Source organism: Corythoichthys intestinalis, chromosome 1, assembly GCF_030265065.1.
Source record: "Corythoichthys intestinalis isolate RoL2023-P3 chromosome 1, ASM3026506v1, whole genome shotgun sequence".
Taxonomy (NCBI): Eukaryota; Metazoa; Chordata; class Actinopteri; order Syngnathiformes; family Syngnathidae; genus Corythoichthys; species Corythoichthys intestinalis.
Genome location: NC_080395.1, coordinates 64,061,352 through 64,088,434, shown reverse-complemented (window position 1 = coordinate 64,088,434; position 27,083 = coordinate 64,061,352). Strand labels below are relative to the sequence as shown.

General features: G+C 38.0%; 1 protein-coding gene across 3 annotated transcripts in view; it reads right to left on the bottom strand.

The window, feature by feature from the left end:
• ano5b (anoctamin 5b) overlaps positions 1 to 22,131 on the bottom strand; it is a 44,066-nt gene extending 21,935 nt beyond the window's left edge. The window contains exons 1-3 of one of the 3 annotated variants that reach the window (XM_057839743.1): positions 21,719 to 22,130; positions 10,718 to 10,739; positions 10,581 to 10,625 (exon numbers count right to left, since the gene is read on the bottom strand). In XM_057839743.1, the coding sequence (XP_057695726.1) occupies positions 10,581 to 10,596 (16 nt within the window). In that variant the 5' untranslated portion in view covers positions 10,597 to 10,625; positions 10,718 to 10,739; positions 21,719 to 22,130. Of the gene's footprint in view, positions 1 to 10,580; positions 10,626 to 10,717; positions 10,740 to 21,718 lie in introns of all 3 variants that reach the window. The other 2 variants (XM_057839725.1, XM_057839734.1) reach the window with 2 other exon arrangements.
• Between the last annotated feature and the right edge of the window lie 4,952 nt (positions 22,132 to 27,083).

Here is a 27,083-nt window from a genome sequence, read left to right as displayed (position 1 = left end):
CAGCCTGTTAGTGGTCAGACCATACGCCGCACTCTACATCAAAATGGTGTGTATGGCTGTCACACCACGAGGAAGACGGTACACAAGAAAGCCCGCAAACAGTTTGCTGAAGACATGTCAACAAACCACATGGATTACTGGAACCTGTCCTATAGTCTGATGAGACGGGCGGGCTTTCTTGTGTAACGTCTTCAGAAGAGGCTTCCTCCTGGGGTGACAGCCATGCCCACCAATTTGATGGTCTGATGAGACGGGCGGGCTTTCTTGTGTACCATCTCCAGAAGAGGCTTCCTCCTAGGGTGACAGCCATGCACACTAATTTGATGTAGAGTGCGGTGTATGGTCTGACCACTAACAGGCTGACCCCCCACTTCTTCAATCTCTGCAGCAATGCTGACAGCACTCCTGTAACAAGTCACATGACATTTTGGAGAGAAAATGACAAGCCGTACTCAATTTGGACATTTAGGGATGTACATAGTTTCTAAGGGGTGTACTCACTTTTGTTGCCAGGGGTTTAGATATTAATGGCTATATTTTGAGTTATTTTGAGGGGAAATAAATTAAGTCTACTATATAAGCTGCACACAGACTATTTTTCATTGTGTCAAAGTGTCATTTTGTCAGTGTTGTTCCATGAAAAGATATACTTAAATGTCTGGAGAAATGCGAGGGGTGTACTCACTTTTGTGATACACTGTATTTCATAGATGTTCTTATGACTTTAAAAGCTCTTTCTATGACAGCATTATGAGACTAAAAATGAATGCCCTTTTTTGGATTTATTGTAATGCACTACACACATACCATCAACAAGAATCCTAACAAGGTTTTCACTCAGTGGAAAAATACAGAACTATAACACAGAGCAGATAGTTTTATTTCAATTCACTATTTGAAATGTAAAATGAATAACATTATCCCACAAATAATGAACAGAAAATTCAGATTTCTTTACATTTGAAAGCTTTATCTGGTCCATATAAAAAATACTACGCATACAGATAGTCCCCGGGTTACGACCGAATTCTGTTCCTACACCGGCGACATAACCTGAATTTCCGCTTAAGTCGCAACTAAGCCGTTAAGCACCTAAACCTAACTATCCAAAAACATGTATTATACATCATTGCACTGTGCTCGCCAAGATGTTGGAGCTAAGTCTTAGCTAGACAGCGAGCTAAGCTCCAAAATGACGATGCCAGACGTCCATGTGGATTGCTGACTTTATTCAGCTGCTCATGACATCAGCACTTACAGAATGAAACTAAAATAAAAAATAAATTAAATCAGTTTCATCTTCAGTAATAACAATTCGAATTTGCATTTACAACTAGCTACTGATACAGCAATAACAATCAACACAAACGATAAGCATGTATCAATTAGCGTCCGCACATGACATCATCAAAAACAATCACAAACTCGCACTAAGTATTCAACCACAATTGAAAATGCACAATCAACTGTACGAAAAGTATTAAATACAGGTGTTGCCTCTGTGGATGATTCACAAGCAACACACACGCGCGCAGGCTTGCAGCTGTAATCTTTCCCTCCTCTTGCACTCGGCTGCGCGACTTCTTCGTGTGCGCAGGTGTGCTCTTCCTTGTGTGTACATGGGCTTTTACTTGCGTGCCTTTAGTACTACTTGCTCTACGATTCCTGAGCCAAGATAAAAGCAATCATCACTAAACAAAAGTCAACATTTAAAAAAAAATCAAAATAAAAAAACATGACTGGATTTATTTATTTATTGGATTTATTACTGATAATCCTACCTAATACTACACTTTACATGTCATTTGTATATGGTATCTATCTGTCTATATTTAAAGTGCATCTTGTAACTTGATGTATTCTGTTTCTACAAGAGAACATGTAATTAAATTCTGGGTGAAACATTTTCTCAGATGTGAGACATTTTGATTTCAACTGAAATTCGAATATCAGCTATGGCGGGGGAGGTCTGTGATCTTTGAGTGCCTTTTCAGTCTATTTAAAGCAACTGTTGTGTTTAAATGAGGTTAAAGCTCCTCTAAGAATTACCACCTGTTCAATATGGCTGCATGTGCCTCTCAGAGAATATAATATGGTCACAATAAATCTTGGTCCTTTTGTTCAGAGGGGATCTATTGATGCCCAGTCAGTCATTTTGGTAATGTCATTATCAAAAGTACTGATCTGTGATCTGTAATGCACACATGCTCCTGTCTGTCTGTAATTCAATGACACTGCATTCCAGCAGGGCAGCGTGGCAGATGCTGCTTGATTCTCTTTTATTCCTGAATGGTGGGAACATAGCACTTCCTGTGGGGGAGGTTGGAACGTGCATGAAGACAGCAAGGGGGAGGAGCTGGGCATACAGTGTGCATCTCTGCGGTGCCAGAAGTCCCACGTGAACTCAGCCCTTGGAGGACAATCCTCTACCTTCTTCGGGGGGAAACCTCTAATTGGGTGCAAAGATGTTTGACAGCACCGGGAGCCAATTCAAAAAAACGCATTATCAATAAGAGCAGAAAAATCCCTGATGGTAACCACACAAAAAAAAAAAAATAATAATAATAATAGCAGAATAAAAACATATCTCTGGGATTTTAAGAGAAGTGTCAGCTCGGAGGCTGAGGTTGTATTTTTGACTCCAATATCTTTCATCGTCCTGTTTTTTTTTTGTTTTTTTTTTTTTTAACACACATGACACGTAAACAGTTATCCAAGTTGAGCAAATAGAAGCAAAGGGCCAACAGTGTGTCGATGACAGATCAAAGTCAATAACTGATTCAAAATGGTGAGCTACTGTGCTTTCAATAACGGAGCTGCTTACTTAGAATTTTTACAGGCTAACAAACTTGATCAAAGTCAATAACTGATTCAATATGGTGAGCTACTGTGCTTTCAATAACGAAGCTGCTTACTTAGAATTTTTACAGGCTAACAAACTTCATGCTTTCTTGTGACAAAGCTAACATTTTTGTTCATCCTATTTTGTTTAGGGCCCGTAGTCTAATGGTGATATTGCCACTTTGGTAGTATTCAGAGGGTCTAGCTACTAAGCATAACTGCTCCATTACACAACAGCACTTTGAGTTACCAAGTGTAACAGCGTGCACTCTGAGGGATTAGTTTCCTTATGATCGCGTTTCAAAGTCAGCTTTTGTAAGGAGAGCTATCCTGAACTGTTGTAATGTAAAGATCCTTGTTGCCTCGACGGAAAAGCAATTTAAGGCTAAGGAAGGGTGGCTAGACGTATTTTACAGGAAGATATTTTCACAGTTTTCTACTACATTGCTCTCTGTTGCTCCCGGCGACAAAACTTGACAGCCGATTTGTCGGACTTCATCAAATACTCAGAGGAATTTATCGACGTATAGGGCTCTTTTTAATGCTTGGTGTTACTGCGAAAGAACAGTTTAAGGCTAAACTTGTACAGCTGGGAGTAAACTTGCATAAAAACATAATGCTATATTTGCAACAACTTCTTAATATTCGACATAGCCGATCATATTTGAGCACAGTTAAAACTGGCACTTGGAGACTACCTTTCTCCCCAATAGCTTGTGCCTTTTTGTGACCGCAACACCCTGCAATTACACTTCAAGTGTTTTGTGGCCAGTGGGACGATTTTAGAAATATAGTAAATAGCAGTTATGCATTAGTATGCAGTATAAATGAAACACATCGATCTCCTTCGTCACACAGCACTGCGTCACACACATCACAGGGTGGGTTGCATATCTCTCAACCTGCATCTCATTCACAAGACCAGCAGTCTACGCCTAAACATAGACCTCTTCTTCGAAACTGTCGTAAAAGTGTCCCATTCATCCACAAAATTGTCACAAGCACCAGGCATGTCCGCTAGGACACACCCTCACTGCACTAGTCGCGTTTTATTCTGAAACACTCGGGCGCAGTCAAAGAAAATAGGACCTGAAATATTTAGATCATTTCATCCTGACAAACTACCAATATATATGGAACAGATACAGTGGGACCTCGAGATATGAAAGCTTCAGTTAAATACCCCAAAAATTTCATTAAATTAAAAGATGTGTAAAGATGTGTAAAGATGTGTTTTCGCCTAATAATACAAAAGTCGCTTCATAAACGCACCGTAGGTTCCTGCTGCCCTTTTCGAGAGAATCTTTCCCATCATGTACAGTACCATGACAAAGCTGTACTGTGCGAGCGTTTTACCTGCATTTGCTCCTAAAAATAATTTGTTGGTGTCGAGAAAAAAGAACGGGAGCACGAGTGCGACCACAGATTTTACCCCAGCATTTTGCTCCTGTAAAATATAAGAGATGTGAAGATGTCTTCATCCCCATCTTTTTTGCTTGATCCCCATCTTTTTAGCTCACGACAAATCATTAGTTATTTTAGAGCTGACAATTCTTACACGCACTGTATCTTTTCCATCATGTTCAGTATAATGATCCTGATGCCCCATTGGTCAGAACCTTTCCCATCGTGCTTAGTATCATGATCCTGCTCTCCTATTGGCCAACTGTTGGTATCACTTTCGCTTTCGGACATTGTCTTGCTCGAAAGGCAGGGTTCCACATTTAAAAAAAAATTTCGCCTTATGTTCCATTCTCCACTTAATTACGGGTATTAACGGTTAGGTCAAGCATATTGCGTGATTCAATTGTATTTGACTCTTAATTCATTCTGGTTTTACATCATCATAAATTTTAATGAAGTGATTTAGTCGAGCTTAGAACGATTTAAAAACGTGATTCATTACATGAAAAAAGTATGATACAAAAGAACAAATGAACTAATAAAAAATTACCTGTTCAAGTCCGTTTTTAATCTCTGAAATAATCCATTTGGCTTTTTATTCTATTCATAATAGTTTATTTTAGTAATTTATTGGTTCAATGTCGGGGTGCACGATATCCATTTTTTGAAACCCGATACAGATATAAAAAAAAAATTCTGCTCCTCAAAGCCAATACCGATATTGATAACCGATAATAAATATATAACTTTTAAAATGTATATTCACCCTAGTTTTTGAAGACCTGGAGGTTTAAAAAAAAAAATAGTGGTGGATTCAACATTGATTTGCCTTGGACCTAACCAGACTTTTCATATTACATGAACATTATTATAATGAACAAAACAAAGACACGAACAGTCTTGACTTCAAATAAAGTGCCAATATTTATTTTTTCAAACAAATATAATTAGAGTCAATCACATTCAATTCGTCAATATAATTGAAGATGTGTTTCCTGAACAATGAGCACTGAACTAAAACATAAACCTAACAGGTATTGTGCTTTGTCATCAGATAAAAATATTTGGTGCCGCAGGAGAGGAGACTGTTGTGGACTTGGTCCATGAAACAACTTTCTTAACCTGACCTTAGGACAGCAAGCCTATCAATAACCAAAAGGCCTCTCAATAACTTACTAACTTATAACTAACACTGTAAAATGCAAACTTTATAGAGTAAGGTTCATCACTCATTCCTCATAACAAAAATATGGTAGAACAAAAAGGATTAATGGCTGGCCTTATAATAATCAATATAAACGGCAGTGAGTGAGCCTGTTTTCAATAAAGTATGAGGTTTCTTCTCTGCATAGTACGAAATCCTACCAAGGACTAACATTACATGTCTATACTGTATGTCCGGGGTGAAAACCTACGTGCCGTGCATGATTGCCGATCGAAGTATGGAAGCGTGTGGCAATCTCATTATACTTTGCCGATAAACATTCATTTAAAAAGTGGCGGCGGCTTGGAATGATGAACCTGGCTCCAAATGGCGAAGTATGCCGCCTGAATCCTATGTCTTCCACGAGGGAAAAGGGTTGGTTGTCTAGTGCCATCATTTCTGTGATCATCTTTGTGAAACTTTTCAAAGGCCTCGTTAAATTGTACAACCCCGGTTTATAAACTGGCTTTGGAATTGGCTTTGGAATTGGATGGGCAGCTTCATTCGCAGCTTGCACGTCCTCGTACTCTTTCAAAACACCATCGAAGCGATTGTCATCTTTTAAGTGGTTTATTAAGATGTGTTTCTCGCCAGCCGTGCGGCACACTTGAGCGTGACGTCACAGAAAGGGAATGCTTGATTTACAAACGCACACATCCCAATCCACCTTTTCTTTTCTCGCCAGCCGTGCGGCACACTTCAGTGTGATGTAACAGAAAGGGAGCGCTTGATTTATAAATGCACACATGCCAATCCACCGACACCGTGCCAAAAATATTACAGTATATATAATCGGTCCTATTAATAATGTTATTGGATTTATTGGGATGACATCATAATTCCTATTATCGGACGGATAATTATCGGACCAATAATTATCGTGCAACAGTAGTTCATTGTTTTTGATGTGATTACCTTTCAGTGTAGTCATCTTTAAGTACTATTAAAAGTGCTCTTTAAAAAAACTGCCATGAAATCAACTATTTCTACAATACATGCGCCCTATCTCCCTGAAAGAATTATGTCAAAGAGCATAATTAGTACATGCTTCATCCCTGAATTATGGTGAAGAACATTAGACATTTGAAAATGCTGCATATGGATATTTTGGTTTTAGTTTTCTACACATTGAGTTTTCATTAGATTTCTGTTTCTAATTAGTAGTTTTATATTTACTGTAATTTTTGGATTGTTAAGTCTGACTATATTAAAGCCTCACCAACCAAACTTTACAAGAAAACAGTATTTGTTCATACATAAACCGTACTGGACCGTAAACTGCAGGGTTCAAAGAGGAAAGGGAAATTAGCATTTTATAACCCAAAAATTATAGCATTTTATAGTCCAAAAATTATAGTTTAGGTAACAATTGTTTGATTTAACATACCATTTGACAGTGAAGTTAAGCATTATTACAAGTGTCCTTGAGTCCCCTGTATATTAACTACAGTATTTAAACTGAATTTTAATAGGAACTATGTTTGAATGATATGCCTTACACCAAGGGCGTAGGTTTGCATAGGGACGGTATGGACATAACACTACCAACTTTTCAGGATGCTCCAATTGTCCCCACCAACTTTTAAGCAACCATATTTGTATTATATAAGGGGAGTTCAGTTATATACAGTTGTGGTCAAAAGTTTACATACACTTGTGAAGGACATAATGTCATGGCTATCTTGAGTTTCCAGTTATTTCTACAACTCTGATTTTTCTCCGATAGAGTGATTGGAACAGATACTTCTTTGTCACAAAAAACATTCATGAAGTTTGGTTCTTTTATGACTTTATTATGGGTTAACAGAAAAAGTGATCAAATCTGCTGGGTCAAAAATATACATACAGGAACACGAATTATCAATTTCTTGTGAGTAATTATTGACTTGAACAATCATTGACTTGAACAAGTCAGGAACGTCACTTGGAGCCATTTCAAAGCAGCTGCAGGTCCCAAGAGCAACAGTGCAAACAATTGTTTGTAAGTATAAAGTGCATGGCACTGTTTTGTCACTGCCACGATCAGGAAGAAAACGCAAGCTATCACCTGCTGCTGAGAGAAAATTGGTCAAGAGGGTGAAGATTCAACCGAGAATCACCAAAAAGCAGATCTGCCAAGAATTAGAAGCTGCTGGAACACAGGTGACAGTGTCCACAGTCAAGCGTGTTTTGCATCTCCGTGGACTGAGAGGCTGCCGTGCAAGAAGGAAGCCCTTGCTCCAAAAGCGGCACCTTAAGGCTCGACTGAAGTTTGCTGCTGATCACATGGACAAAGATAAGACCTTCTGGAGGAAGGTTCTGTGGTCAGACGAAACAAAAATCGAGCTGTTTGGCCACAATGCCCAGCAATATGCTTGGAGGAGAAAGGGTGAGGCCTTTAACACCAAGTACACCATGCCTACCGTCAAGTACAGTGGTGGCAGTATTATGCTGTGGGGCTGTTTTGCTGCCAATGGAACTGGTGCTTTAGTGCTTTACAGAGAGTAAATGGGATAATGAAGAAGGAGGATTACCTTCAAATTCTTCAAGACAACCTAACGTCATCAGCCCGAAGATTGGGTCTTGGGCGCAGTTGGGTGTTTCAACGGGACAATGACCCCAAACACACATCAAAAATGGTAATGGAATGGCTAAATCAGGCTAGAATTAAGGTTTTCGAATGTCCTTCCCAAAGTCCTGACTTGAACTTGTGGACAATGCTGAAGAAACAAGTCCATGTCAGAAAGACATCAAATTTAACTGAACTGCACCAATTCTGTCAAAAGGAGTGTTCAAAGATTCAACCAGAAGCTTGCCAGAAGCTTGTGGATGGCTACCAAAAGCGCCTAATTGAAGTGAAAATGGCCAAGGGACATGTTACTAAATATTAGCGCTGCTGTATGTATATTTTTGACCCAGCAGATTTGATCATTTTTTTCTGTTCACCCATAATAAAGTCACAAAAGAACCAAACTTCATGAATGTTTTTTTGTGACAAAGAAGTATCTGTTCCAATCACTCTATCAGAGAAAAAACAAGAGTTGTAGAAATAACTGGAAACTCAAGAGAGCCATGACATTATGTTCTTCACAAGTGTATGTAAACTTTTGACCACAACTGTAGGTCTTTTAGATTGTCTTCCCATATGTTTTGTAAGGACATAATTGATCATACCATTATTAAGTGAATTATTTTCATGATGTTCAGACTTACATTTACCTGTTTTCACTTGCTGAATGTGCCGGTCCATTTTTTCCCCTCTCAAACGCACATGTGATTGGCTGATGACTTGTGTTTAAAAGGTGTTGATTAATTTATTACATTATTTTATTTAAAAATATTTTTACTTGCAGCCTATAAAGACATTTTTGTTCAAATAATCATATACATTATTCATAATCGAGGTAAAAAGTTTTCTTTTTTTTAGATTGGCTGTGCTTGTGGACAAAAGCAGTAGTGTTTTAACTGAAGGAAGGCTTAATTTTTATGTTTTTATTTTATTTTTTTTTATTTATTTATTTTTATTTTTTTTTATACCGCAAGAAGTTTTTTCAGTTATATTTAATTAATGTATTTATTTCGACAAATGTTGAGTGGTCTTAAAACAAATGCTTTTTTTTTTTTTTGCATTCCTGGATAGTTGAGAGAAGTTTGTATCTATTGAGTATGTTAATATCATTGAAGTTATGTTCATATATTGCGATTTAAATTTGCTAATAAAATCCAGACATTTATTCCGGAAGTTTTCAAAAACGTTTCTTTAGTAGGTTTTGAAAACAAAGGATTAAATCGAATGGTGTTATCACCTGAACCAATACGCATAAAAGTTAGTATAGTGCAATATAGATTTGTTTTGCATTAATTATTTTGCCTATCAATTAATTAAGTTCATATTCGTGAGAAATGTATCCCTGACCCCCGTTCACCCAATCTGTTTGGTCTAATTAATGTCCCGTCCCCAGTAAAAAATGTACACATAGGTTATGCTGTTATAACATCCCCACCAATATTGAGACCAAACCTACATCCTTGCTTTACACACAGTTGCTGCTCACCACAGTATGTTTTTTCTCCTATGCTGGAATTTAATTTTTTTTTCAAATTTCTTGAGCTCTTTTCAGCTAAAGCCACATACATCAAATGCCCAATGTTTTTACAGGCTGAGTGCTTACTCTCCTTCTGCCTTCAAAATAAAGAATGATGTGGAGAAATAATGGAATTCCCTCAAGGTAAAACATTTATAAAGGTCGTTAGCTCGTCTGGAGTAAATTTTAAGCGGAGCCACACACTGTCAATATTATTTTCCCTTAGATTTAGTTAAAATGCACCACATACTTTACCTACAGGCAACAAAAACAACCTTAAATTTTAACAAACTCAATTAGCTGTTGCATTTTTATGTCTAACATTTACCACAAAACATAGCAACTCTTATCCAAACTCTTATCTTATGCCAAGATTAGTTTTTTGAATCATCAACAATTGGATGTTGTCTTTTAATCTTTTTAATTTACATTTTTCTTACTCAAATATTACCCTTAACTGTCATCAGCTTATTTGTGAGAGAAGGGAGGGAAGGAGACTGGAGCAATATTACTACATATACAGTATATATTACAGTGTTATAATAAAGGTGTGGGTCGCCTCAATCAGTGGCCTGTATTCAGATCAAGTTGCCTCCTTTTCTGTAAATGTGGAATAAATACTGTATGTTATCCTGGACAGCTTGGCAACAAATGGTGGAAATGGATGAAAGAGCATTAACGGGTGTGTGACCACATTTGTTAATGTAAACACTAACAAATCTTTTGATGGTTGAAAATCTTTGATCATCTCATTGTTCATGTTAGCATGCCTGACTACTGTGCATGCATCAGTGCAGATGAGCCACTTTACCCATGAACAGAGCACACTGTACAACCTGCACAAGGGTCAACATGGAGGCTGAAAAAGCAAACAGGGAAAGACACTTCTGGGTGTGATTAGCACACATACCAGTGGCGAACTAACGGCCAAACAGAAGCAAAGATATGCTTAACTACTTAACAGAGCTTGGCGTTATGGGAACAAGTATATGAAATGAGACAAGTGGAGGAAATTAATGAAAGAACGGACAGACAGGCATCACATTAAGCCTCAGATCTGCCCGTACCTGTGTGCAGGTTCATCCTAAATGCAGTCAGCACGGCAGGACCATCTTCAAGGAGCAGATATAAACATTAGAATGTCATCAGTAAGAAGTAAACAACCTTGTTTTAATGCTGGTGGACATTGGTACAAGGGTCTCACTTGAAAAAGTGCCTCAGGTAAGCTTGGACAAATTAAAAGAAAAAACAGAATTTTTAGCAACAATTTTTATCCCTAATGGAATTACATTGGGACTTTTGCACAGAAGCTTAGCATTCATTCATCATCTTCACAAGGGTTGCAGGAGTGCTGGAGTTTATCCTAGCTAACTATGGGCTATGGGCTGGGTACATGCTGCCCTTAACTGGTTGTCAGCCTATAACATGGCACATACCGTATAGAAAAACACCCTTCACAATCACATCTATTACCAGTAGTGTTCAATCAACCTACAATGCATTTAGTCCGTAGGGGGAAACCAGAGTTCCCAAGAGAAAACACATGAGGGCGCAGGGAGACCACGCAAACTCCACCCAGGGAGTCCAGAGCCCGGGATATAATCCTAGATACCAAAACTGTTAGGCAACGTGCGAACCAGTCATTACAGTGCCTTCCTTGACTTAAATTATACTTTAATATTGAACACACATTTAGCAGTGCTAAGGACTTGAATCGATACAAAATCTTGGTGTTGATTTTACAGATACATTTATTGTCAGCAGGCCTGTAAAGATTTATTCTCGTATTATTTTTTTTTAGCACACACATACATGATTTAAGCAAGCATGAAACATGTCTGATAACGTGTACATTATTTGTGCATGAAACATGTCTGAAAACGTGTACATTATTTGTTCACCCAGGAATCACTTTATTTTTAGACAGGACTAATGTCTCACACTTCCATAACTACCACTTGTGTCATAACAAAACATTTGGAACAGATTTAACTTCCTCTTAAGTCAAAAGTAGAGAAGACGATGCGCAAGAATTTCAAGTGTTACTTTATAGCAAAAAAATAAATAAAAGTATTACTTTATAGCACATGTAATAAACTTAGTATTTTAGTTTGGATGAATCACTCTAAACAGGGTAGTAAATTATATAAAGAAAATTGATCCAAATGGTTAAGTGTAAAATGGAAGTATTCAGTCCTGTGGGCATGTTCTCAGTAATGGGAAAAAAATGGGTCCCATAGACCAGAACATCATGCAACCGTAATAAACCATTTTCATTGAAGCATTTCACATTTAATGTGAATAAAAACACATATATTTAACACGTAATATCAATGTACAGCTACAGTAAATGACAACAGCGTCCACACTGTTGTCACACAAGTACAATTTCCTTCATCATTCATAGGTTTCCTTAACATGGGCATAAATCCTTCATCCAAAATGTCATGTACAAGAAAGAGAAGAGACTGCCTTATCTTTGAGAGACACAACCTCCAAGAGTTGAAATAGTGGTGAGGACGTGATGTGTGTGAGGTCTAAAACTGTTTCCAAGCAGCCCTGGCAGATGCAGATTAGGCCCTATTATAATCACATTAGGATGTTTATACCCAATGACTCTGCTTTCAAACAACATTAACCCAGTTATCCATTAAATATTACTCAATGGCTTAAAATTTGCTAGTTATCTTACACATAAGGTTATACAGTAAACACCAAAGTTTTAGCATATAACTTTCAAGTGAGTATTTTGATCGTCACACGAACCAATACTTCTGTGCAGACAGTGAGTGGGACTGAGATGTAAGAGATGGCCTTTCATGTGTTATATAGTGTCGTGCCTCTATCACAGGGGTAATAAAATTACAGGGTGAGTTTCCATAGCAACTCTTTGGTTCTGGCTCTGCTCCAAAAGGGAGATTACTTCATCAGGATCCAGACAGAACAGTGAGATCAGCTTTGAAGTACCGGTGTACACACACAAAAACAATACAAGATATGGGGAATAATGTATCATCATTTACGGAAAATATTTCTTAAGATGTGTCGGGATTTTCATTGACGAGAGTGTTTTTAGGACAACAGACAGGGCTAATTCACACATCTAGCCATATAGACAAATGCTTCGGGCACTGCTTCTGCCTCACAGGGTGTAAAAAAAATAAATAAAAATTCACCTTTAACAGGAACTAAAGTCATTCTCCAATATTTTGAACTGTTTCATGCATAAGATAATTTGAAATGCATGTGGTTGAAGTGTGTTATTTGATTGCAATCTCGTTTGCAAATTAAATCGTTCTGCAGATTGTACATTTTGAAATTTTGCACTATGTGGCATTACACCATGCCTTATGTTGCAAGTACCTACCCTTTTCCTTCTTCCTCCACGGTAACTAATATTGGGAGCGTTGACTACTGAGAAAAGCCATCGAGAGGCTGCCACTTCCTGGTTGTAAAATGTGCTGCATTAGGCATGCAGTATATAAATAAAGCACAACTAGTTGCTGTATTTGTCACTTTTTTATAGCACACCCCCTCCACTGCTATTCACCTTTCTAAGAGGGACTTCCGCTGGCTTTTTCACTGGGAAAAGTCAGCCTCCTCATCTGGTTCTCGATTGACTTTTCCCCCAACAACCTCCACCCCACAATGCTGTTTACTATCCAGCCAGCCGAAAGGCACTTTTCTCAGCTTGCTCACTGGCAGGAGCCGGCCTATGATCACTGAGTAAAGCTGTCTAGAGCAGGGGTCCCCAACCTATTCCACTAAGGCAGACTGTGGGTGCAGGATTTCATTCTTACCAAACAAGATGACAACACTTTTTCCCCAATCTGGTGTTTTACAAGTGCAATCAGTTGATTGCAGTCAGGTGTGGCTTGTTTTAGCAGAAGCCTCATTGGTTCAACTGTCTCTGCTGGATCGGCTGGAACAAAAACCAGGACCCACAGTGTGCCTTGAGGACTGGGTTGAAAACCCCTGGTCTAGAGGTTGCTACTTCCTTGTTCTAAAATGTGCCGCATTAAGCTTACAGTATACTGTATAAATAAAGTGTTATTTGAATCTATACTAGGCATGTGCCGTATGAGATTCTGACGGTATGATAACCTTAAGCCAAAATATCATGGTTTCACGGTATCGCTATTACAGCTCTAAAATGTCTAACTTTGAGAAAAAAAAATCCATTGAACAGGACTTTGGAACATAAGTATAATGTTAAGTTAAAATAAATTATTAAAAAAACTTTGATATTCTAAATAAAATTAAAATAAATGAAAAAAGAACATGTTTCACCACCCCTAGAAAAAGTAAACACGCTGAAGTTGACTCTTGTAGCTGGTGGGAAACGTTCATGACAGTGTTTACCAACCTCTAATTTTGTATAAATGCGAAATCATATTGAATAGCAGTGTGACAAAAACATCTATTATTAGATGCAGGGAGATTCGACACGTCACGATTCGATTACAATTGATAAATGTTCAAAAATGATGATTTTCCCTGATAAGTTTATTACAGCCGCTACTAGCGGAACGAAATTCAAGACACGTCTGCCGCCCGTACACCTTTAACGGACGGACAAGGTAATGATGAATGGATGCAGCTGAAGTTACTGAGTGAGAGATTTACTCCTGTTCAAAAGACTTGAAAATAACTTTGTGAATGAGACAGGCAGGGACCCGGCGGTCGTGCTTTGGGTCCTCTTCTGTGCGCAAGTTATTTTTTAGAGCTAGAGGGAAAGAGAGATAGTTCGTTGCTCATTGTCTTTCAGTTGTCCAGCAGTAGATTCAAGTCGTGTTAATTAGAAAAAGTCCCGAGTGTTTTGCTACGAACCCTCTTGTGCTGTTTAGTTTTTATTGTTGTTGTTTTGGAGATATTACTAGCTAGCGCCGAGCGCTATGCTCATTAGCGACTTCGCTAACATGTATTTCCATGTCAATTTGTGCGTTGTTTGGTGGTCTACAAAACTTACTCTACATGCAGAATGTTTAAAACCAGGATTAAGTACAGCGGTAACACTACAAACATGCGAAGCAGTACAGAAATCTGTGAAAACAGTATATTGAGAATTCTTATTTCTAAAGACACTTAATTTGTTTGTTTCTAGAAAAGGCGGAGTTCATTCCGCCAGTGCAAATGTTATTGTATCGTTGAGAAAATAAGTACTGCCTTTGAAAAAGCTAATGTTTTTGCACCTTCTTGTGAAAAAGAGCATTTCAAGGTCAGCTGTATGTTGTATAGGCATGTTGAGAAATAAGTACTACCTTTAAAATGGTTAATGTTTTTGCACTTTCTTGTGAAAAAAAGGGCAGCATTTTGTCGTACGGGTATGTTTCCATTGTTCCTGTTGAATCATTAGGATATTTTAAATAAATAATGGACATAAATTTGTTTGGCTACTTTATTAATCAGTAATGTATGATGGATCGATAATCGTGATAATCGTGATCATCATAAATACCGTGAACATTCTTCAATGATCAATGAGTAAATCGTAATCGAATCGAATCGTGAGGTGCCTAAGATGGCACACCCCTAAAATTGAAGGTATTGCCTGCTCGGCATCCACGATTCGCAAACATGTTTTACATGTCGGTTGGCCCTCCTCTTCTAAGCCACGGCCGTCTGTAACCTTTCTGTAGCAGAAATATTCCAATAACAGCGATTTCGTTTTCTTTGATGGGGGGAAAAAGTTCAGGAGTTTCACCTCCTTCAGCCATCATGAAGCACAGTTAACTCACTAACACTGAGCGACAACTAGTGGGGGAGGGTTGAGCCTTGCAGCTGCAAGCGACGGATTTCTCCCTGCCTTTTGGAATATATAAAATAGCTAATACCGAAGGGATGGTATGACGGGAATTTTTTGCTGTTTTGAAACCGTGATGTTTTCATACCACGGCATACCACGATACCTTGAAACCGGTAATCGGCACATGTCTAATCTATACATGTGCATTTTCAGTGGTTTCGTAAAATACTTTGGTCGCACAACCAGTTTTTTCTTGTGACCTCCACTGTGCTGCTGTTTACCATCAAGCCAGAGGCGGAGAGGCTATTTTCTCCGCTCGTGCACCGGTAAAAGTCCGTCTTCTCGCCTAGTTCCAACATTTATCTCTGAACAAGAAAGGAACTATTTACACATAGATAACACATAAAGTCAATAAAAACGTGCAAATACGGATGAATTCAGGCTTGCAGACATAGCTATGCGACACCAATTGAGTAAAAGTGTGAGAATTGGCTTATTGTCGATTCTAACCAATTTTTCATCAACTTGGATTTAGTTCTCCTTAAATAGGCTTTACTATGGAGATGTAAGAGCATGAAACATATTGATAAACACTGCATTATTTGCTAATGAACAAATTTGATTTAGTATCTCTTTTAAACAAATAATATAGCATCCAATAACAGATTGTGTTCAACATTAAAGCACCACCACCACTTTAGTCCGCCAGTCAAGTCTGTTTGAGCAGCTGTGACAAAGGTACTATAGTCACAGCAGAGACAGAAAAAAGTGACGACAGACTCCTTCCTGCCCTTTCGCATATGGCAGTAGGTCTACTTTGATAAGAGCCCCAGCAAAGCCAATGCACAACAAGTGCAGTCTATCAACGCACTGCAGACCCAATGTAGACAGACAGCTCTTTACTAAACACTCATCAATAAATGCAATTTTGTGTTGGTTAACAAGCTCAGTTCTATAAATGTTGCAGTTCAGTCAGAAAAGTGTGCATGAATCTGACTGCTATTTGTTCCCGCTGACAGTCTGGATATGTTCATTAACAATATGAAACTAATTCCTTCACGAGGTCAAACCATTGGAACTAAAATTAACTCCTCAGTGGTGAATGAGAGATCACGAGATCATAACATGGGTGTGGCTTGGGCGACCCAAAGGGTTTTTATTTATTTATTTGCAGCAGTCTACTGTTTCTATTGAGGAGAAGACCTAATGACACCAAGTGATCCGACACGATGATTTTAAATAAAGGCTTTGCTGGGATTTGAGGACATTTGGATAACTAATATACACTAAATTTGACATACATCATTTCAAAAGAAGACCTCATCATCATGTAATTTTTGTACCCATAAGTAAATACATTTCCTCATGTTAATGAGGCTTCATCTTCAGCAATTTTTCTTATTGTTCACATTCATTATACTACAAACACTGGGTATGGAAGAATTAAAAATACTGGAGAGAAGAACAACTGTTCATGACCCAATATTGTTTTATTTCTGCTTGTACCTCACTCATTCTTTCACAGTCTGATTAATAGATCAGTCCTGTCTCAAATAAGACTCCTACTTTTCAAAAAGCATAACTTTTTTTCATTCACTACTTGTTGTGAAGGAGTTTCACAAGCACTTCATTAACCAAAATGTGTTGGTGATCATAAAGACATTAGCAAACCTCCTGCAATTAGTCTTTTGCACTATTGTATTGAATGTTAATTAGGGCTGCAGCTATCAATATTTTTAGTAGTTGATTAATCGATTAACTTTTTAGTTCGAATAATCGAGTAATCAGTTAAGGAACATAAAAAAATCATCTGAGCTGAGCCTCAAACGGTTTAAAAAAAATAACAATAAATGAGGATTCATCTACAACAAAAGAACAGAAAAAAAGTTTGTTAGCTCAATTTGCTATAAAGTGCTAACTTTTTTTTACAATGCTCTTAACAAATGGTTCGGACACATATTCCACCAATAAATGGCTAAATATACCTACAAACTAAATTACGAATGCATTAAAAAAAAACATTAGCTCAAACAAAAACTTAGCTTATGTTGGTCTTAACAGGGAGCAGATGGATTCAGCCATGTGAAATGAGGTAGACTAGAGGGCCGTGTATCCACCCAAATCAATTAAACTAAATGCAAACACTTTCAAAACAAACCATTACAATGCCACTTTAATTAAACGAATACTCGAAGCAGCCAAATTTAATTTGAATATTTTTTCTAATCGAATACTCGAGTTAATCGATTCTTCGTTGCAGCACTAATATCAATAGATCTTATTTTATTTTGTTTATTTTTTTTAATTTACTTTGGTTTGGATAAATATACAACTATTCTCAAACACGTTACAGCGCTAATGGTCTTATCGGTTGAATGCGGGCAGAATATTGGGTATATGCATGTATTGTAATATGTATTATAATATTCTTTTATTTGTGAATGTTGAGTCATAATAATGATGTTGAGCCATACAAGAACACAACAAACTTAACAAGTGCTGTTGGGTCAGAAATAATGGTAAAACAATTACTTTTCATCAAGACAACATCTGAACGTAACAGTAAAATGTCCCTAATGGACACTAATGTTTCCAACCACTGAATGTGGTTTGAGGTTTAGTTAAGATATATTGACTCCTGACCGAAAATGAAGAAATCGCATTAAAAACAGTGTTGTGCATAAATGTGTTCAATGAACGATCATTCTAGGGCTGTCCCAAACGACTAACTTCCTCCCGATTAGTCAGCCGACTATTTTTATGATAAGTCGACTAATCTAATAATTTTTTTTTTTTTAACTACTGTAATAATGATTTTTTTGTTCAAGCTTATTAATTCACAAAAAAAAATTTTGGAACACCTAAATTCTTTATTAACGTATAAATAAATAACATAAATACCAATAATAAATCATAAACAATGAGGTCAAATGCAGCTGGCATTAACTAGAGCAAAAAAATGTAAACGGAAACACTGTGACTTCACCTCCTTAACAGGAGTCAAAACAATTCTTACTCTTTTTGTGGTATGCCATTGTCTATATATTTCTAAATGTTAAAATGAATTGCAATGTCCCGGACAACCATTTTCAGAATACTTTGTGTGAGTTCAGATGCTTTTTCTGGTGTGCATTCCGCATTTTTGGGGATGGGAAAAACTGTTCAACTTTTGTTTGTTTTAACCTGAAAATAAATAAAGTAGAGGGCACACTGAAATATTACCACAATTATTTTGAATGAAAGGCACACATACCCACAGTAACAAAAAATAAATATATAGTATTAATTTTATAGTATACTACAAAATGTAAAACTTTATAATATTAAATAACTAACATCAGTGCAGTCATGGATTACAGTAAGCAGGCCAGTGGTGTTTCCAAATATATTTTTTATTATATTATGTATATACAGGATATATGTATATATTTTCCCCAAGTGGGAGCTTCCATGATCCTAATAAATTTAACAATAAATTTAAAAAATATATAATTATATTAATTATTTTATTAAATAAAAATGCATGTTGATACGACGCACATAAAGGCAAGTTCCATTTAAAAAATCGTTAGAAAATTGTATGGACTTACAATCCGCTAGCTTGTTGTTTCTTGTTGTCTTCAAAAATTACACGTGGGTGACGGCGCTTCAAGTGTTCGTTCATAGCCGACGTGCTACCGTAGAATGCGAGCTCAGCTTAGCAAAGAGTACACAAAGTGACACTCTCCATATTTTCCTTGAAATAATTCCAGGCTCTGGCTATTCTGGTCCGCTTTTTTGGCTTTATGCCGCTTTCACGTGTTACCAACTCTGCTCTTTTTTGGAAATTGGACGTGTTTTTAACTCCTCGCCAGCGATTCACTTGGCTCGTTGTCGTCGGTTCGTCTGGGTTCGTCCGATTTCCTCCTCAGGAAGGCGGCGGCGTGCATAAAAACACCGAGAGACGTCGGATGGCTCTTTAAGGATACTTTTATTGACCAAAACAAAAACGTGAGGGATGAAACCAGTCAACTCGGCGCTACCCGCGCACTTTTCCAACTCACCGATCTAGCTCCCTCTCTCTCGCTCGCTCGCCCACTTTCTTCCTCTTTGCTCAATCTGACAACGCCGGTCACATTGAAATAACAGCGGCACCCTTGGGGGTGCCAGTAACAACCGCTTGTATCGCGAGCGCCCGCCATTCTAAACTTTATCCGCATGTTTTTTTTTGTTTTTTTTAACCCGTCATTACCCGTCGACGGTATGTTTTGCCCGTCGACGGATTTACGTCATCGATGACGTCGACAACGTCGACTAGTCGGGACAGATCTAGATCATTCATTAACACGTTTATATTTTGGGCTAAACTATAATCGCATCATATTTTTGTTTCATGAACGTTACTGTGAACGTGCTCATTCTAGCGGTTGTGAGCAGAGAGCAGCGTTCATAACCTCGTTCATTGTCAAATACTGGTGTTGTGCAGCAAAGAACATATGCGACTACCAGAGGTGGGTAGTAAAGCGTTACATGTGCTCTGTTACATTTACTTGAGTAGTTTTACAATGCCATACTTTTTACTTTTACTTGAGTAGATTTGTGAAGAAAAAACGCTAGCCTTACTCCGCTACTTTGGGCTACACAAGAGTCGTTACATTTTTCCTCTTTATTCTTGATATTAGAGTTATTACATTTTTTGCTAGCGATCATATTGCCTAGAGTAGCGCTACTAATTTCACCAATGAGACGTCGGAACAATAATCACATGACTCCATTACACCAATCAGACGCAGGCTTGCCGTTCCATGATCACGCGAGTCCATTCAATCACGCGTCTTTAAAGACCTGTGACAAATGAAGTATTTGACAAAGGGTGCTGCCCTTAACATGAATCAAAGGCACAGATTTAAAATTCTCTCCCAGTTTTTATTTGGCACCGATTGACCACGGAAAACCGAAGATATGATCCTTTTGATTTCATAATAGGAACTATGAAGGAACTACAGTATTTTCTACTCAAACTGCGAACTATTTTCTCTACTAGAGGGCAGGGCACTCATGCTCTTTGGATGAATAATGCTTCATTACTGGGGGTTTTTTTCTCTCTTTAATTTAACGATTTTTTTTATTTCTCTGGCTTAATGTGGTTATGTAATGGGTTATTGGACAGTATCATTATAAATACAGGGTGATCATGGGACTTGCAGTCTGTATACCACATTCATGAGTTCAGAATTTCTGACAAAACTGATGAGAAAGCCATAGGCTAATGACAAAATTAAAAAAACAAACATTAATTGCGGAAAACTATCCAACCTGCCAACTGAAGCTGCCTAAGGAAGTCCCGGCTGTGTTATTTTGCAAATACGGCAGCTTTTGCTCCCCAAGCTTTTCTGGACTTTTTATTAATCATTATTTTACATTCAGTCGGACTTTATTTAGCATTATTGGATAATATTTAAACATGTTGCATAATAAACATCTGCAATATGAATATGGCTTAAATAAATTTTTAAAGGCACACTGTGAGAGAGAACTTTTCTTCCTGTGCGTCAACCAAACATAAGTACATAATTCTTTTATCTAAAGAAAGTTTTTAGTGTTTATTTTGGAATTGCTGCATTTGCGGCCGTATGTAAGATAACGTGCAAGTGCATAACTGCAAAGTTGCTTTTTCTGAGGGGGTACAAAATCTGACAGAACACTGACCCAGTACCAACATTTAAGTGGGTTTTACAAACAGGTCAGTACTGATGCAGATTTGAATTTGAATATGAAGATGAATCTTACAGTTTCAGTGTTTAAGTGGATAAAATAATTGCTGTCTGTGGTTCTAATATCGAGTCTGTCAATAATAGCTAGCTGCAATTATTGGGGAGAAGAAAAAACTACAAAAGTTAAAAATAAATAAATAAATTACAAAAGTTCATTTTTTGAAACATGAACTTTACTTCAAAATTTTGAATTATGAACAATACAGTTCATTTTAAAATTTGTGAACAGCAATTTTAATGTAGAAAATCAACTTTCCCAACAATGATTACAAAAATATTATAATAATGAGTTTTCCTCTGCATTTACTTACTTTATGATACCTTTTGTTACTCTATCTGAAAATTTGTTTTAATTTTGGAATTGTCTTCTAGGGTCATCCAACAGCTGTTTTTTTTTTATCACACATCGAACTACCAATCCAATCCATTTTCCGACTTTGCGTAATGTGATCAAGAGTCGTCTCTGTTCAAAGAAAGCGCTAAGTGCACGTGGACAATGACACGTTTGCACAGAAATGACTAAGAAATGATTGAAAGTTTAAAACGACCACGAAATGTTTATAGACTATGGCTTTCAAAACGCTCACGTTGTAAAAGCGTCTTTTACTGTATATAATTGCTTCCATGTGAAGCGGGCACTGACATAAATCAATAAAGAAGCAGACGACTGAATAAACATCACTGATGCCGAAACAAATAGGCCTACCTCCAGTGTGAGCGTCTCCAGCGCTCTGCAGCTCTATCAAAGTTTCATCCTTGGCCTTTCCCGTTATTCTCCTCATTGCGGCCAACCGTCTGTTCAGTCAGAACGTCTGTGACGAGGAGGAGGCACGGACCGCTGATGCCACTGTGGCACTGTCGGCTCGACCAAGCCTCCACCATGTACACAAATCGTCAATAAATGAAAGACGGAAGCATCTTTTGGTAAAAAGCAGCACAATGTGCTGAAGAATCCCTGCTCGTTCCCAGACGCTACCCGAGTAATGAAGGTACTCATAAAAGGGGAGTGGCCAGAGGCTTTTCATAGGCTCAGCGTACCTTTATGGAAACCCATTTGAGCGACAGAGTGGTTGGCAATGTAAAACACCGAAAGGACAAGAGACGCTGATCCGAAATAAGAAATGACTGCGGTACAGAATTAAAAAGGTCCCCAACGTCTTCAATTAAAGAAAACGTTTGAAAGCACGAGGCGCAATCTAAAGAAAACTGATTTGTAGACAACATTGACACCTTGTGGTTAAACTCAAGTGGTGCATCATATCTAGTGGTAATCACGTTCATCCACAATATTAGGTGCACTTCTTTTCTGTCTGCAACTTTCTACTAATAAACAAAATAACAATGGAAACAACCGGACAAGTTTAAAAGACGAAAAACGAAAGAAAAAAAGTAACACATATTGGTTACGGCCCTAAGTAACTCTCAACATTTTTCGAAACGTCCTAAAGCAATTGAGAAAACTTTAATACATAGACCAGCTTTTGTGCAAAGGCCAAAGGCATTAGACTTCTACATTCTACATTCATTTTGAAGGCAACATGCATATTAGCACAAACCTGATAATGAAAAACTGATATCCATATTATCTGATATGATTTTAAAATGCTGTTATTGGCCAAAATTATTGGCTACCCAATATTTGACAACTATACTATTTACTAATGTGAAATTGTACATTCTGGGATGGATGGATGGATGGATGGATGGATGGATGGATGGATGGATGGATGGATGGATGGATGGATGGATGGATGGATGGATGGATGGATGGATGGATGGATTGGGTAGGTAGGTAGGATGGATGGATGGATGGATGGATGGATGGATGGATTGGGTAGGTAGGTAGGTAGGTAGGTAGGTAGGTAGGTAGGTAGGTAGGTAGGTAGGTAGGTAGGTAGGTAGGTAGGTAGGTAGGTAGGTAGGTAGGTAGGTAGGGAGGTAGGGAGGTAGGTAGGGAGGGAGGGAGGTAGGGAGGGACATAGATAGATATACAGAGTGATCCCTCGCTACTTCGCACTTCAAACTTTGCACCTTCAGTCCATCGCTGTTTTTTTAGATGAGCTGTCCAGAGCCGATGGCACAGTCTCCCTCCCTCTCCCTGCTCTTTGTTTGTCAGGCAGGCAGTGCACGTGCACTGGAGTTGTTTAAGTTAACGATGACTGACAGATGAATGTGTTTGATCTTGCCAGAGTCACCAACTTTTAAAGCGGCGTAGGCGTCAATCATCGTTTAACATGTTAAATATTTGGTGTGGCAACTCATTGTGTGTAAGTGTGCAGCTCCGGGCAGATTTGAGTAGACTCACTCAGTGAAGCATTTAATAAAGCAAAGCATTTTTGTACTACTACTTTATTCTTGTTTATTAAAAATTTGGTGGGACAGTAACATGTTTAAAACGAATCATGATTATTACATTTCAAGTGCTGAAAAGAACATTTATTAACTCGAGTTTAAAAACTGATCAGAGTAATTTTATTCACCTCGAGTAATCGTTTATTTTGACAGCTCTAAGCATCACGTTTTGCTCGGACTACTTTTAATGCATGACAACGCGCTAATGTCATGTGCGGAGAGGAAGAAGGGAAAAAAAAAAAAAACTTACTGCAGCCGACAGCCGCTACAAACGACGCCGACGTTGCTAAATACTAGCCCACATGATGCTTCGTTGGTAGCTGGTAGCGTCTGATGCGTCTCATAGAGATCACATGTATGTTGAACTAGATGCGAAATGACAGACTCGGCCGCGTCTGGGCGGCGTTAGTAAACAGCCGCCATCTTAAAGCAGTAGAGCGCTAAGCGCTAATAAATAAGATTAACGTTACTGTCACTACTAGCTCACGTAACGTTAGCCCTGCGGAGGGTTAGGTTTCTATTAATTATGACCACTGTCGATGCGTGGCTAACGTGTCTTACATACAGGCTTTAACATAACATAGCATTGTGGAGTGATGAGGGTGTAAAATAAAAACTTAATAATGCTAACTATCAATTTTAGCTCAGTAGTCATTGCTGGATAAAACACCAAGTAGCACTGGTCCCTAATGTGCTCCAATACAGCCTGTATCATACATTTATTTTGAACACTGCAAAAACTCAAAATCCTATCAGGACTTACAGTTTAGACTAACTTGAAACTTAACTAGAACTTAAAAATGGCTTGACACAAATAGAAATTCAATTGAAACACATGGGGAAAAAATCCAAACTTTTAAGTGATGTGTGTTATCAAGCGTAACGGCATTTTTAGGTAAGATATATATATATATATATATATATATATATATATATATATATATATATATATATATATATATATACTAGGGCTGCAGCTATCGAATATTTTAGTAATCGAGTAATCGACTGAAAATTCTATCGATTAATCGAGTAATCGGATAAAACAAATATATTTTTAGGTGAAGAGCAATTATAGATATACATGAGAAAACAAGACATTTTATCATTTTCAGTCAATCAATGTCTTTATTTTTGATGTATATTGTTGAAAACAGCCAACAATTGCATCTCAGATGTAACTAGAATTTAAAAAAAAAAAAAAAAAAAAGACTAATTCACTGCTTTCACTCAAAAAACCTTTAGATCTTATTTAACAAAAAAAAAATATATATATATATATATATATACACACCTAAAAATGCCTTTACGCTTGATAACACACATCACTTAAAAGTTTGGATTTCTTCCCCACGTTTTTCAATTGAATTTCTATTTGTGTCGAGCCATTTTTAAGTTCTAGTTAAGTTTTAAATTAGTCTAAACTGTAAGTCCTGATTGGATTTTGAGTTTTGCACTGTTCAAAATAAATGTATGATACAGGCTGTATTGGAGTACATTAGGGACTAGTGCTACTTGGTGTTTTATCCAGCAATGACTACTGAGCTAAAATTGATAGTTAGCATTATTGAGTTGTTATTTGACACCCTCATCACTTCACAACGCTATGTTATGTTAAAGCCTGTATGTAAGACACGTTAGCCACACATCGAAAGTGGTCTTAATTAATTGAAACCTAGCCCTCCGCAGGGCTAACGTAAGATGAGCTAGTAGAGACAGTAACGTTAATCTTATATATAAGCGTTTAGCGCTCTTTATTAGCGCTTAGCGCTCTACTGCTTTAAGATGGCGGCTGTTTGCTAACGCTGCCCAGACACGGTCTAGTCTGTCATTGTGCATCTAGTTCAACAAACGTGATCTCTATTTGGACTCATCAGACGCTAGCTGCAACTAACGTAGCATGTGCGGGCTAGTATTAAGCAACGTCAGCGTCGTTTGTAGCGGTTGTCGGCTGCAGTAAGTTTTTTTTTTTTTTGCTTCTTCCTCTACGCACGTGACATCAGCGCGTTGTCCCGCATTAAAAGTAGTCCGAGCAAAACGTGATGCTTGGAGCTGGCAAAATAAACGATTACTCGAGGTGAATAAAATTACTCGGATCAGTTTTTAAACTCGAGTTACTCGAGTTGCTCGAGTATTCGTTTCAGCTCTAATATATACACATATATATATATATACACACATATATATATATATATATATATATATATATATTTTTTTTTTTTTATAAGATCTAAAAGTTTTTTGAGTGAAAGCAGTGAATTAGTCTTTTTTTTTTAATTCTAGTTACATCTGAGATGCAATTGTTGGCTGTTTTCAACAATATAGTACATCGAAAATAAAGACATTGATTGACTGAAAATGGTTCAAGATTAGATGAAATGTCTTGTTTTCTCATGTATATTTATAATTCTCTTCACCTAAAAATATATTTGTTTTATCCGATTACTCGATTAATCGATAGAATTTTCAGTCAATTACTCGATTACTAAAATATTCGATAGCTGCAGCCCTAATATATATATATGTATATATATATATAAAATATATATACGGGGGGGGGGGACTGGTAATCTGTGGGTTTTGGAGGATCACAGAACGGCCGGTGCCCTGGACGGCCGGCGGCCGCCATTCATTATGCATCACTGTTTTTATCCCCCCTAGCCTCTGATTATCTACAGTTCGCATCCAATCCGACAGGTGGCAGCATTGCGCTTGCTGTTCATCGCCAGTCTGATAGAAGAACGAAAGCACAAAGTATCCTTCATTGGTTCTTTGTGGAAGCAAACTAGCGACGAGCGTCAATGCACAATATGGATGGTGGTGGCAAAAAAAGAAAAGAGAAGGGTGGCGCGGAGAAGGTTAGGGAGAAAAAAATGAAGAAACTGGAGAGCGAAGCATTAAAATTTCATAAGTTGACAAATATTTTCGCAAGCAGCAGTTCATACAACGGCCACGTAGGGGAACAGCAGGTCAGCCCCCGGCGATGGTGAGAGGGGGAGCGGGAGCCGCTCTGACGTGCAGCTGGTGCAGGGAGAGAGAAAAGAAGAGGAAGGGTGTAATGATAAGCTGGTGGAAGTTCCCCAGACAAGCGCAGGGCAAGTAAAAAGGGATGAAGAGGGTCACTTGCTCGGTAAACTGGCAATAGGGAATGGGACGTGCTACGTCATTGTTTGGACGCGCCTCCATGCTGGCAATATGATTCACTTCCGGGCCGGCAGACTCAATGCGGATTGTAACGTGTGGTCGTGCTAAGCTAACTCTTTCGGTGTTTTAGAAAGAAATTATGGGTGTGTATTGTTGTGTTACCGGGTGCAACAGCTTCTCCTACGACTAAAAAAAGGGCGAGGAAAACTGGACTCACTTTTCACCGTTTTCCTGCATGGAGGACCAAATATCAGATCACGAAGGCACGACGGATGGCTGGGGCGCAGCGGTTCGTTGGAAAAGCATTTCTCTTGATCATATTTCTGCTGGAATGAGAGTGTATTCCCCTCATCTCTACTCTTGTAAGTTGAACGATTTATCCGTTTTGGTTTCAATACGGTTTTTTTTGTGGTTTTTTTTACTGTTGTGTAAATCTGCCTCGGTAGCAATGCTAACCTTCTCCTCCTCCTCACCTACCTGTTGTGTTACTAGGAAAACCTGCATATGAAATGCTGACAACACATCCCGATTGGTCACCATATCTCTTCTTGGGTTATTCTGAGGTCAAGCGCACC